The 12,873-nt window shown below is 38.5% G+C and overlaps 1 protein-coding gene across 2 annotated transcripts in view; it reads left to right on the top strand.

The window, feature by feature from the left end:
- Positions 1–12,873, top strand: part of LOC134839634 (uncharacterized) — a 105,695-nt gene that overhangs the window by 77,172 nt on the left and 15,650 nt on the right. The window contains exons 2-6 of one of the 2 annotated variants that reach the window (XM_063855249.1): positions 7,641–7,890; positions 7,975–8,192; positions 10,047–10,415; positions 10,545–10,775; positions 11,732–12,130. In XM_063855249.1, the coding sequence (XP_063711319.1) occupies positions 7,649–7,890; positions 7,975–8,192; positions 10,047–10,415; positions 10,545–10,775; positions 11,732–12,130 (1,459 nt within the window). In that variant the 5' untranslated portion in view covers positions 7,641–7,648. Of the gene's footprint in view, positions 1–7,632; positions 7,891–7,974; positions 8,193–10,046; positions 10,416–10,544; positions 10,776–11,731; positions 12,131–12,873 lie in introns of those variants that run through there. The other variant, XM_063855248.1, reaches the window with a different exon arrangement.

The following is a 12,873-nucleotide window of genomic DNA, read 5'->3' as shown; positions in this document are numbered from 1 at the left end:
CCATATCGTCCCTGGGTTTGTACCAGTTGTTACTCTGGTTTGCATGTCCATTATTGCCATAATTGTTTTTGAAGTAACCTGATCCCATCGGACGCTTCAGCAACAAATATTCCTTTGATTTCAGTCGCAGCTCCTCCGGTGTAGGTGCAGTAAGTGAAAGAGGCGTATAGTCCGTCACTAATATTGTCCTAAGTTCATCGTTCCTCACGCCACCAATGAACTTTGATGCTACTGCCAAGTTCATCCGGATATTTGACTCGTCCGGTTGACTACACCTTCTAAGCATTTCTAAGTCATCCAAAAACTTGTCAATGGTTTCGCCTACACGTTGCCTTCGTTTTTTGAAGCTCATCATTGCTTGGTGTCTTTGCATCCCCGAGCCGAAGCGATTAAACAGGATTTCGAAGATTTTCTTGGCCGTGTCCCGCTGGTATTGCTTTTTTGGCCATCGCGCAATGCAGGGCTGTATCTTCCAAGTTGCTGGTGAGCGAACTGCATTCTTGTCTTTCTGTCAAATCTTTTTCCCCGAAATGCAGCTTCACGACTTCTTTATAGGAATCTATACAGATGTCGGATTAATCCAAATAACATCTTGGTTTCTTATTAAAACCCTTCTAGATTTCTAGTTGTACTCACTGATCCTGCACAACCTTGTGAGGAAAGTCTCCATGGACCTATTCAGAGGTTTAAACACTGTAGCCATTGCCGTTGCTTCCCGTGAATATCCCGCTTGATCGTTAATATCTGTTGTTTGAGGCTCTGGAATTTCCCTGTTCTCCGAGTGGCTGGGCTGAGCTCTTCCCTGAATCGAGTAATTCCAGTTTGTGGAATCATCTCTCGCAGTCGCATTTGTGTCTCGCATAGATAATTCGTTCGAGTTAGTCTGCTGCCAGTAGAGAATCCTCTGATGTTCGTTGGTCTGCTGCCAGCAGAGCCTCCCTCGGCCTGTTATTACCGGTGGCGTTGCTGAATGAGTTAACCCTTTCTCTTGCGGATCCATAGGTCCTTCCTCGGTTTGGATGCTCGTTGAAGTTCACTCTCGACTCTCTGCTAGCCTCTCTCGAGTATGCTCCACTTTTCCTAGATCCGCTCCTGTTTCCCAGGAGACCGTCCAATCTGTCCATGACAGCCTGAGTGCGTCTTTCTAACATTTCGTCTATCCTTGTATCGAGAGTCCCAAAAATCTGCTCTTGCTGACTTCGTAGTTGTTCCAGGTCACCTTTCAAACGTTTCTCTCTTTCCTCAGCCTCCCTTGACATTCGCGACAAATTCCTGGCTAAGTACGCATCCGTCCTTCCGTTTAAGCGTTTTTTGCTTCTACTGATTTCCTGTCTGGTGCGGTTTATTGCTTCTCGCAGGTTTTCTCTCTCAACATGAACTGCTCTTTCAAGTTCACTAGTTCTTTTTGACTCTTCACTCTTCACTCTGCTCACCCATGATATCCACAACCCTTGTCAAGGCCTCTTCCATTGATGCCCCGTTGTTCACCAATGGAGTCACTAGTGGTGGCGTCACCTTGTTTGTTCCAGGCAATTTGGTGCTAGTCGAAACTCGTGTTATACTTCTCTGTCTCGATTTCCCTTCATAATCCTTCTCTAGTTCCACTTGTGTGGTCCCTGACCCGGTTACCCTATTCGTTCTTGATTACACGTCCGAGTTTGCCATTGTCATGAACTCTCTTGTAATGAGTGTTGTATTCCATCAATAGTCTTGTTTATGGTTCTGACCGCAACAAACCGATCGGAAAAGCCATTCTCCTTGTTTGTAGATGCCTCGTATTCATGAGTCGAACTGTCCAGGCTCACTTGAGACTCAAAGTTATCAGTTTCACCGTTGTCTTCCTCCTCTTCTTGAGTGTCTACTTCATCATCTGTTTCCGTTCCCATAGTAATTGGAGAATAATTTCCCCAAGCGTTCTTGACTCGTTCCGAAAACGAGGAGGACGTTGCTGCTTTTTTGTCACCCAATGCATCATAGTTTTGTCAGTAGGTGAGCCTGCTACTGGTGGATTTTCAGTCGAAATGTCGGACACTTCCGACATTTCCTCTCAATCAAGGTTCCCAGTTGAAGTGGCGGAATCGTGGTCTTGTTCTACGGGAGTAGATTCACTTGTTAACCTCTTTTCCCATTTCCTCCCGTTCACAAGTCCCCCCTCCCCCCATTCTCATCCAGAGCAGGGCTCGGATGGCCCGCTACCTCTAACAGTGCCTTTTCGTCTCCGAGGCCTTTTGACTCCTTGTTTCAACCATTCAGCCTGGAACTTTCTTCCCTTTCCTGTTTCGAGTCTTTACCATCTTTTTTACAAGACGGGCATTCTTTGATTTTTTTAATTCTTCTGTATAAATTTCCTAGATCTATCACTTAGCTAAGGTACCCTCGACTTGCCTAGACTCATCATAATTTATCGCGTCTTACTGCTCATACACTCGATTCGCTTGCTACCGTATTCGTTGTCTGACAACTGATAATATTAACTCAACACGATAGTGTTCAAAGTCTTAAGTAACAAGTGACCGCGAATCTTATCAAGTTATCACAGTACAACCTGTATACATTTTATGCACAGCAATTGATATTTTGTCATTGGATAAAAAGCTATAACAGTCTGATGATGTCAAAGTCTTCAAAAGATAGTGTAGTCACTACCCAATCGAGAACAATTATTAGGGATTAAAGGTTATGAAATTTTCAAAAAAAAGGTACATGACTTGCAATAGGTTTTTCGCAAATTGATAGTGGATATGGTTTCTAAAGAAAGAACTTTCCCTGTTTAGTGCCGCACTAAACAGACAAAACTAGAAAGCAGTATTTTTCTCAATTGGGCGGCAACTCTTGCAGCCACCTAGCTCTGTGTTACCTATCTCCCTTCGGATTGCCCGAGCTAGCCCTACTAAATCTGTCAAGGCAACGACACTTCCAAAAAACAACTTTGAATTTTAATCATGATAGATCAGTGTCGAATTTTGTCTTCGGTTAGACCTAGAGTGGCAAGGCTCCGGGTTTAGACCTGTTTTGCTTTTACGATTGTTTTTCAGTTTTTTTTCAACGGCAAACTACCAGTGCAGTCATTGGCTTCCTGTCTTGTTTGGTCTGCCGAATTGTCTTAATATCTTATTAATACTCACCAAATGGCTTGTTTTCGCTTACGTACGTACTAGGATCCCTACGATTGCGTTTGTAATAAAAAAAAATTAGACCCCTCCGCATCGGCGTTCAGAAACCCCTCCGGATAGCCAAAAATCAGGACTCCTCCGAATTGGGACCCCTCCTGATTGGCAAAATAATACCCTTCCGGATTGGCAAAAGACCCCTTCGAATTGGCACCCCTCCGGATTGGTAAAATATTACCCTTCCGGATTGGCAAAAATCAGGAAACCTCCAAATTGAGAACCCTCCGGATTGGCAAAATATGGCCCCTCCAGATTGGCAAATATTAACCTTCTGGATTGGCAAAAAACAGGACCCCTCTGAATTGGGACCCCTCCGGATTGGCAAAACGTGACTCTTCCGGATTGGCAAAATATGGACCTCTACGAATTGGCACAAAATAATTCCTCCGAGTTATCAAAGAAAAATTTGGCAAAGACCCTTCCGGATACGGTCTTAGAGCCCATTATGTAAAATCGACTAGCTAGGAAAGGTTTGTTCTGGCTCCAGACCCCTCCGGTTTGAAGCTAAGTTGCTTATTTAACATTTTCCCTTAACTCTGAGGGGTCTTTTAACAAGCCTAATTCTGATTTGACTATCGTTTTCTAGGTTCCTTAAACCTTCTTTGTTGTCGAGAACAACGTAAAAACGCCTTAGTAAACCGTTGCTGCCATTTGGTGGAGGTATAAGGGCTTTCCACAAAAATTACAAAACAAGAATGGTTTCAATCTGGAAATTTTTCTATGCTTAGTCATTTCAAAAAAACAACATTTAGCTAACGCTTAACCCTATTTAATTCCTGTTCTAAAGGTACTAATTTGAACTGGATCGTTCCAGTTGTTCTTAAGTTGTAAAACAAAACGGCTTCTATGCTAATTCAAGAAATTTTCAAACTTGTAGGTTCCGCCTAAATTTTTCCGCAACTTTTGTTTTATTGACGAAGAAATTATCAATCCAACCTCAGAAGGTGTATAATTTTTTAGTTTAGTGAAAAAAACCGATCTAAATCGTTTCAGTTGAAGTAATTTGCCTAAAACAATGGTATTTGTACCCCTATGGATTGATGAATCCACTAAATCAAACACGTTAAGTTCAATTTCACTGGGGCCAGGAAGGTTGTTGGCAAACGGGATTTAAAACCTGTGGATTCACCTGTGAACAATGTCCGAACAAAAATTTTTATCGCCCTAACTCAAAATTTTGAACATTTTTCTTATTTTGTGTTGTTTCATTTTTTCAAAAGTCACGAAAAAACGGATTTCGTTACCCATTTGGTTCCAAGCACTGCCGAACTAATTTCAACCGGGTTTTTTCCAGCCAGTTATGTTAGTCCAGCGCTTTTGTTGTTTCAAAAAGTATTGATATCTCAAAAATCGCGACTTGTGGGGGTCAAGATATCACTATTTTGACCCTAAAAACTGGTCTGTTTGAGGTCTGTTTTACTGAAAACCGATATAAGAATATTACTACAAGCAGTATAAATACTACTAATAATAGTACTATACCCCTCTGGGTCCGTTCAAAAGCCGAATTAAGGTGCTTAACACAGAAATTAGCAACTCGGTGGAGGGTCACTACAGTGCAGTCACGGTCGAGCACCTCACAGATTGATATCGTACTTTCTGTACCAAACTGGATATTAAACTTGTTAACGACGCACGACAATCGGTTGTTGTTGTCCTTGAGACCCTTCCTGTTGCTCCTTGGACTGCCTGCCGGATCATTCTTCCTCTCTAATCCCGAGACCCTTCCGGATTGAGCGCAAATTAGAATTAACGTGCTTAAATTCTCAAACAACCCTGTAGTACAGGCACCAAAAAAGGCCACAAATTCTATTCGAACAATCCAGCTTGATATGAATATCTTTAACAACAATATATATACAACAACTACAAATGGGACAGGCCGAAGACAACTCGTCTGGGGGATGTTTTCTACTGTTTTTTTTTGTCTTTTTCGTTTTTTTTTGTTGTTTTTAGTTTTTTCCTAGGTACTATACTACTTTTTGTTTAGTTTCTTGTGTATCTTAAAGTGTTTTGTTCATATACTGCACAGGTATACTGTGGTCTTAACTAGTTTAAAAAGCTGAAACCGAGAATCCGGAAGGTTTCCGCGTTCCGAACCACCCTTCCGGCTCCTCGTTAAGGGCCTTATTTTGAGCATCCGCTCGGATCGGATTGCTTTGTTAACGGGTCTGCCGATCATGATGTTAAAAGAATAACACCAAGAGCGCAATATAAACATATTTGTAATATTCGCCAGGAATTAAATACCAACGGAAAATGAAGCTAAGTTATAAAACGACTGGCTAGCATCTAAGCACAGCTTCACATGCTTTTAACCGTCCCTACCAAAGTCAGTTTTATGTGTGGTCCATTAACATTGGGTCGACAAAGTCATTATTATTTACGGCTATCGGCCAAACCGCGCAAATTAACTTAGTTGTATGCAAAAATAAGGAATTTATGGCTGGGTCTCATTATCCCCAGACTACGAAGTCACTCCTAAAAACAGGGCTACTACTTAATTATTATAATAAAACTGTTCAGTTTCACTAGATAAAAATCATCGTATCCATCGGAGATGGATCAACCTGTTCCCTCAACTCCTAGTTTCTCATTCTCTGAAAACAATTTGATGTTATTTAATTCAGTTCAGGACATTCCCGAAAGCTAAAAGTTGTTTAAAAACCAGTTTCCAGTCTTTTCCCAGGACCCTTCCGGATTATAGAATTTAGTCAAAAGGCTGTCTTTTTGTCGACCAGGAAGGGTAGCAAAATCTTCCCAATTGCCCTCATGATTCTCGGTTGTTAAGACTGTAGCTGCACAATCGTTTTAATTCAGATTGCTCTTTTAATAAAACTCTCGAACGTAGTTTCAAGTTTCTTCTCTATCGCTCGTGCGTCTGTTCTTTACTAGCGAAAATCGCGTCTCTGATTATTGCTTTTTTTTCGGTATTCGCGAAAATATAAAAATGTCACGTGTCTTTCTTTTTGAACGAATTTGCAAAAATAGGCTTGTCAGCAAAAAATGATCCTCTCCAAACCGTTCATTTTGTCGAATAAGACCGTTAATCGTCGAAACTGCTCTTTCCTTTACTGAACTGTTTCCAGTAAAACTCGCTTTGCTTTCCTTATTTACTTAATTTCTAGAGTCGCATCACTATGAGAGTACTCGAATTAATTTATTGAATGTATTTTCACATAGTTATTTTGAAATAAGGTGGGTTTTAGGTTGATCCATCTGAAATGGATCAAAGGTCCACTGTCCTATAGTAACTAATGGTATACTTGAGTTTCCAACCCTGTTTTTAACGGCATTCGCGTGTTTTAGGCATTTAGAGAACTAGACATGGGGTCGTCCTTATTTCTAAAGTGGGGGGGGGGGGGGGTATTTTGGTTGTTCTCTTTAGGCTGTAACAAATTTTTCAGTCACATGTCTTAAGCGAACCGAATGGGCTCCGACAGAATGAGGTACAAAAACACAAGAGATAGTGTCCCTGACCCTTGAGCCAATTGTTACAGGGCTTATTTTTCTTAACCTCATATGTGACACAAGCGGACGACTGTTACATCTCTTACTCCACCTTTAACTCAGCACACTTCTAATTGGTGTGTATATTCGCTTTCAACACAGATCGAGATAGAGAACGTTGTGTGGAAAATTTAATTCTAACCAAAAATTACTTGAACTTCTGTAGTATGACCAACTGTTAAAGATACCCCCAAATATTTAACTCTTGGCTTTTTTGCTATTTTGTTATCTAAAATTATACTGAACGTTGAATTGTGGTTTCTGCCTGGATGTTTTTTTGCTAAATTTATCAACTCAGTTTTCATTGTGTTGAGTTTTAGAGAATGTTTTGTACAGAGACAAAGTCTGACAGGAGTTTTGCTGTAGCTGTAGAGCATTTATGATGTCATTATCACCACAAAATAGAAGTGTATCATGTGCATATTGTACCACTTTGCAAGATTCAGTTAAATTTTTGTTCAATTCAGTTATGAATAGGTTAAAAATTAGGTGTCCTAAAATTGTGCCTTGAGGTACGCCTTGGTGAAGTGAGATCCTTATTTGCTACAGTTTTCTGTTGTCTATTGTTTATAAAGCTATGAATCATTTGAATTGCTGATTCTGAGAATCCCAAATCTTTCAATTTGTTCATTAAATGTTCTGGGTGATAGAATCGGAAGCTTTGATAAATCTAATAAATAAACGGCAACATATTTGTTTTCATCCATTGATTTGATCGATAAACCAAATAGTCTACAGAGATTAAGATGCGGTGACCGAGATAGGGGAATTTTTTGGGTGAATGGGTTCCAAGTTCCGTGTGAGTGGACCGTTTTGTTGATTTCAGGTTTATTGGTCCGCATTCAATTTTCTGTTGTATGGACCGACGCCGATGGTTTTGTGGTTTCTATTTTGTCGTAAATCAATCAGATCTAATTTTTAGTAATGTAGTTATACTATTACTAGTATAGTATTTTTTAGTTTGTCAAATGCTTAGTGAGTCTGGAGAAGTTGGTTCAAGAAATGAGATGACGAGCAGCAACAGTGGCAGTCACAACGTATCCATCAAGTTTCTGGATGCGTTGCAGCGTAGGAACTTTGAAGGAGCTGCGCTTTTAGTTGAAACTATGGACATTCCAACTCTCAGAGAATCCTTGCGTATCGAAAGCTTTTCCATCTTGTGCCAAAAAATTCCCTATAGTTTAGTTGTTATGCAGTCAATATATGTAAGGTATGTAGAAATGACTTCTTGACTTAATCAATTTAGTGACTAGCGAGCTCAATCGTTGCATACTCATCATTTGGCTTGCTTAAGGTTCTTACTTCTAAGCCCTGGCAACTTCCCCATCGACTTATTGTGCGTAAATGACACTATTCAGACATGTGTTAAGTTCTTCTACAATGATTTTATCGGTACTGGTGGTGGAGGAAACAGTGATGCTAAAAGAACCTATGATAACCTGTGTGGAGATATTCTTAGAATTATCTCGACCGTTGCACCTAGAAATGTGGAAGAATTGAAAACAAATCAAAGTGAGTTACATAGCCTTAGACAGTATTACATGCAATACAGCTTGAAATTGGAATCTGAGGCGAAGAAGAAGAAATACTTATATTATGTTAGTTTAATTTACTGTTTAAGACTCGATGAACGCAGTGAAGATACTTCTACAGGTCTTTAAGATTTTTTGTTTGTTTGGTTTTACAGGAAAAAGTCTTAAAATATGTTCACGCTAAGATTTGATTTTTCGCGGTTTGACTTTTGATTTCTGTTTAAGTTCTGTTTATTTCCTTTGTTACCCTTGCGATAAGCAAGGTTGTTGTAACCGTGTACTAGATTTTTTCCCAGGTGAACAACTTTGTTCGCAACATAACTGAAAATTAGGCCATTTTCCTTGCTGTAATTTCGTCAACTATCCGACGACTTTTTTTAAGAGTGCTTGCGATTTAAATGCCCGTTTCTTATTTTGGTGAAGTTACCAACTCCAATTTCATTATATCGTTTTTTCTCTTCATATCGTTTTTTCATTTGGCTTAAAAGGTTTCGGCTTATTTTATATCGGCTTAGCGGCATTATATCGGCTGAGCGGCATCATGAAGATTCATGAGCAAAATGTGTTTTTATATAAATGTTTTGAGGGGGACTTGAAAACTTGTTTTTGTGAAATCTTTTTTTTCTGGCTCAACTGATGTCTGCTCAAGAATTTTCGGTTTACTTTTTACCACTTTTATTATTTTATTTTTGTTTGGATGTTTATTGTTCCGACTATTGAAAGTGGGGAGGAACATTGTATTTCGTGTTTTAGTTTTTTCTTTACCTTCTTTTAACTTCTTTTCCACGCAAAATCAGGTAATACAAATAATCATCGGACAGAGTCGAATTATATATCATATTGAAGCCACTTCAGCCGTGATTCGAACGACATTAAAAAATTGAAAAAAAAATGTTCTGGCGTTGAGAAAAACCGTTTTGAACGTTTGATATATATGAAAATTAGCAATTTAGGCCAAAAAATTTGATTTTACTCAAGGGCAACTAGTTTTGGAAGTTTCATTCAGCTCTTCTCTGGCAAAATAAAACTATCAAAAATATTTTGAATTTTTAGTGCAAAATTTTTTTTAAATATCGGACTTTTTTTCAGGTTATTTAATTATTTTTAGGACAGTTGGAGCCTTTCTAACTAATTCGCTACGTTTTTCTGAGAATGTGGTCGGAACATTCTGTGCTATTGACACAGCAACCGGCTATCTTTGTTCATTATTCAATTGTTATTCTTGGCATGGTTTTTGAGAGGATTTAAGTTTGAGACAAAATCAAGAAATGACATGAAAACTTAGGTGGATCATTATTTGGACAGTTTTTCAAAAAATATATTCGTTTTGTTTTTTTTCTTCCTTTTTTTTAGCCTGTTCTCGTTTGATAAGCGGGAGAATTTTTGTGTGCGTATGGATGTGTTTTGAGGAAGAGGAGGGCTTCGAAATTTTTCATGTTTTAAATCTTTCTGAATTGCGGCTCGAAGGTTATCTAGTTTAAGTGTTTTCGGCTTTGTTACTGATTCTTTTTTCCAATCCTAATTTCCCACTTTGCTGCATTTTCGACATTTTTGGTTTCGATTTTTTTTGCTTGTGTATCGCAAGTGGACGAACCTCAGTTTCGCCTTTCTGTAGAAAGTGATCGAATTCTAATTTCGAGTTTTTATTTTTCAGATTTCCCAAAAGATTAAAAAATGAACCTACTGTTCGTTTTCTCAATGTATTAATAGTGGCAATCATTAACTACTTCAGAGAACTTCGAAATTCGAAAGCTGACTTGCGTTTATTGACTTTTTTCCAACTGCCTGTGGGCTATGTTTTAGTGTTATTAGACCTGTTTTGTTTTACACTCAGAGACAGTCAGAACACATGTAGAGGGTCTAGGCGTACATTCATTGGTGAGCTACAATGACCAGATGCTGCACCTACACGACGCTCTGCATCTCGAGCTAGATGAAATCATCAACCAATACAAACAAGCCCTCAAGTGCCTCAAAACCATGAACTTGGTCTCTGCGCCTGTCTCTAAGGGCAAAAATCCGGTATCACCAATAAGCAGTCCCAGCCAAAGTCCAGTTAAGTCTCCTAATAAAAGTACGGGTAAAAATGGAGGAGGAGATGATGTAATGAGTAAAGCAAGTGGGAGTCCTCAAGGAATGAATCATCAAAGGCTGATGGAAGTTACTTACAAGGATGTGCAGCAAAGGCTATACAAAAATAAAGGTTTGCTAGATTTTTCGTTAGCGTAATTTGGTCGATGCTCGTTAGTTAATTATCATTTAACTAAGCTGAAATATCCATAATTTTCTAGAAATTAATTACCCTTTACATGCATAATAAACATGTTTCAAGCATTTTGGAACGTCATCCAGCCTTCGTTCGAGACATCTCCGCTGATTGACTTGTACGACAGTCTTTGCGAGAGAATTCATCTGGACAAGAAAGTGTTGGTATCTGGTAACGACATATGCAGGCACAATGCCAACGATAAATTAGGAGTCACTCTAACCAACTATTTGAAGGCCATCGAGAAGGCATTGTATTACATGATTCCGAACGATGAGACGCCGCCTAGCGAAAATGGTTAGTGTTTTGTCATCTTAAAATCTGAACCAAAGTTTCGGCTATTTAATAATGTCGGTAAAGTTTTCAGCGTTGGTGAAGAAATTACACATTTTTTTTTATATGTTAAGAGTCAAGAAATGAAGTGTAGTTTTTTATAGGTCGTAATGATTTTTTTTTGATTTTGTCTTCTGATATTTTTCCCTATTGGCATCAAAATCCAAAATTTCCCGAATGGCATAAACGGTATGCAACAGTTGCAGTGAAAAAGCATTTCCAGAGACGCTTGTTTGTGAACAAGGTGTGAAAATTAGTAAATATGTCAATTCAGTTGATGGGTATTTAGTCTTGTTATCAAAAGCATAAGATTGATGTTACTAATTACTCATTTGTGGTCAATTGTTTCAGCAAACTTATCGTTCAACAGTTGGTTCGAAGCAGATAATTACAAATCTTGTTCACATGTTTTCCTAATTGATAAAAAGGAGAGATATTAGTCGGTTAAAAGCGTTGAAGCTTCATTTAAAAATCGAAATTGATGCCATTTCAAAAAAAAAAACTTTTTAAAATGCCGCTTGGGAATTATGCCATTTGAAAAGTTACCATTTTCTTGCTCTTTTCAGGAAAATCTCCTAAAGTTTGTTCACACTCAAATTTGATTTTTCGCGGTATGACATTGTATAACTTTTCAATTTCAGTGCTCTTTGTTAAAAGGAAGGCGGATTACACTAACGAACAGCAAAATTGATGAATGAAAAACGCGATCTGCTTATAGTTTCGAAAATGGAATTCCAACGGAAAAAAAAACAGTTAACACCTTTTGATCGAGTTTTTTCAAATTGGGTTAGTTTTATCGAAAAGTGTCAAGTCCTTATCTTTTCTCCTTCCAATTTTGAAAGTTAAAGTTTTTGTTTTTTAATTTTTTTTTGTTTTCTTGCGTTCACTGACTCGTTTAACTGCCTGTTGGCTATTTTTAGGTTATTCATCGTCTTACCCGGGATCCTGCAATGTAGCAAAAAGTCAAATGGTTGCAAGTGAATCAAAGCAGCCCTCGGAAAGTAACATTCCAATTTCAAACTACAATTTCGGTGTTAATACTCAGGAACAACAGATCCAATCACCAAAAAAGAACAGTAAAAAAGCAATGCGGAGACAGCGTAGAAGGGCTAAAGATAAAAGATCCAGATCACAGTCTAACCCGGCGTCTCCAGTGCCTGGTCAAACACCAAACGAAACATATGTCAAGTCTGGTTCATCTAGAAGCGAAAACGAACTTCAGTCATCAGACGCTGCTGATAACGTCCAAAATGATTTTCGAGACTCGAGATATATTTCACCCCTGCCAAAGCTGGGAAACGAAGTGGATAGAAAAGAAAGTAAGTGATAGTTAATATAATATTTGTATAAGATTCCTTATAAGAACTTTTTACACCAGCAAGCATATAAAGTTGAACATTGTTTCCCTACCAAAGTCGCATATTCTGCTTCAACGTTTTCGCGTTAACTAGCAAGTACGTCTTCGTTAATCAATCGGCTCACAGAAAGCAACGAATCTTTGAAATAATTCAACGTATTTTAGCTTGAACCCGGGTACAAGTATGTTAGTTGGGTCGCGCAAATTTTGTGAAATATAATGAAAGGACTGGTAAAAAGTTAGTTTATCTAATCAGGCCATTCCAGCGATGATTTAAACACAACTTGGGCAAAATTTCATATAGCAACTGTGCGTTTAATAAAAGACGTCGAAAGCAACCGGACAGCACTCCACTATTGCACTATTGGGTTGGGAATTTCAAACTTTGGTCAGTTTTTCAAATTTAAGTTTTGTGAAAACTTCAATCCTTTAAGCGAAGAAATTAAAAATGGTAGATGAAAAGTTTTGAGCAGCCAAATTTGAAGGCCAGGTTTGCAACTTCTTTAGTGCACCATGACAGCAACCCAAAATATGTTTGGGAGTGTCAAATTTGATAAGTTTTAGAAATCATTTTGAAAGATTATGAAAAAAAAAAAAAGTTGTTTGATTTAACTAAAAAGCCTTTGGTTCTTCAAATCTCTAGGCCATTTTTACAACCCCTGGAAGAACCTAATACTACCCTACCGTAGGTTTGCTGAATTCAAA

This window comes from Symsagittifera roscoffensis, chromosome 2, assembly GCF_963678635.1.
Source record: "Symsagittifera roscoffensis chromosome 2, txSymRosc1.1, whole genome shotgun sequence".
NCBI classification, from domain to species: Eukaryota; Metazoa; Xenacoelomorpha; order Acoela; family Convolutidae; genus Symsagittifera; species Symsagittifera roscoffensis.
The sequence above is the reverse complement of the archived record's forward strand: the minus strand, read 5'-3'. Positions and strand labels throughout refer to the sequence as shown.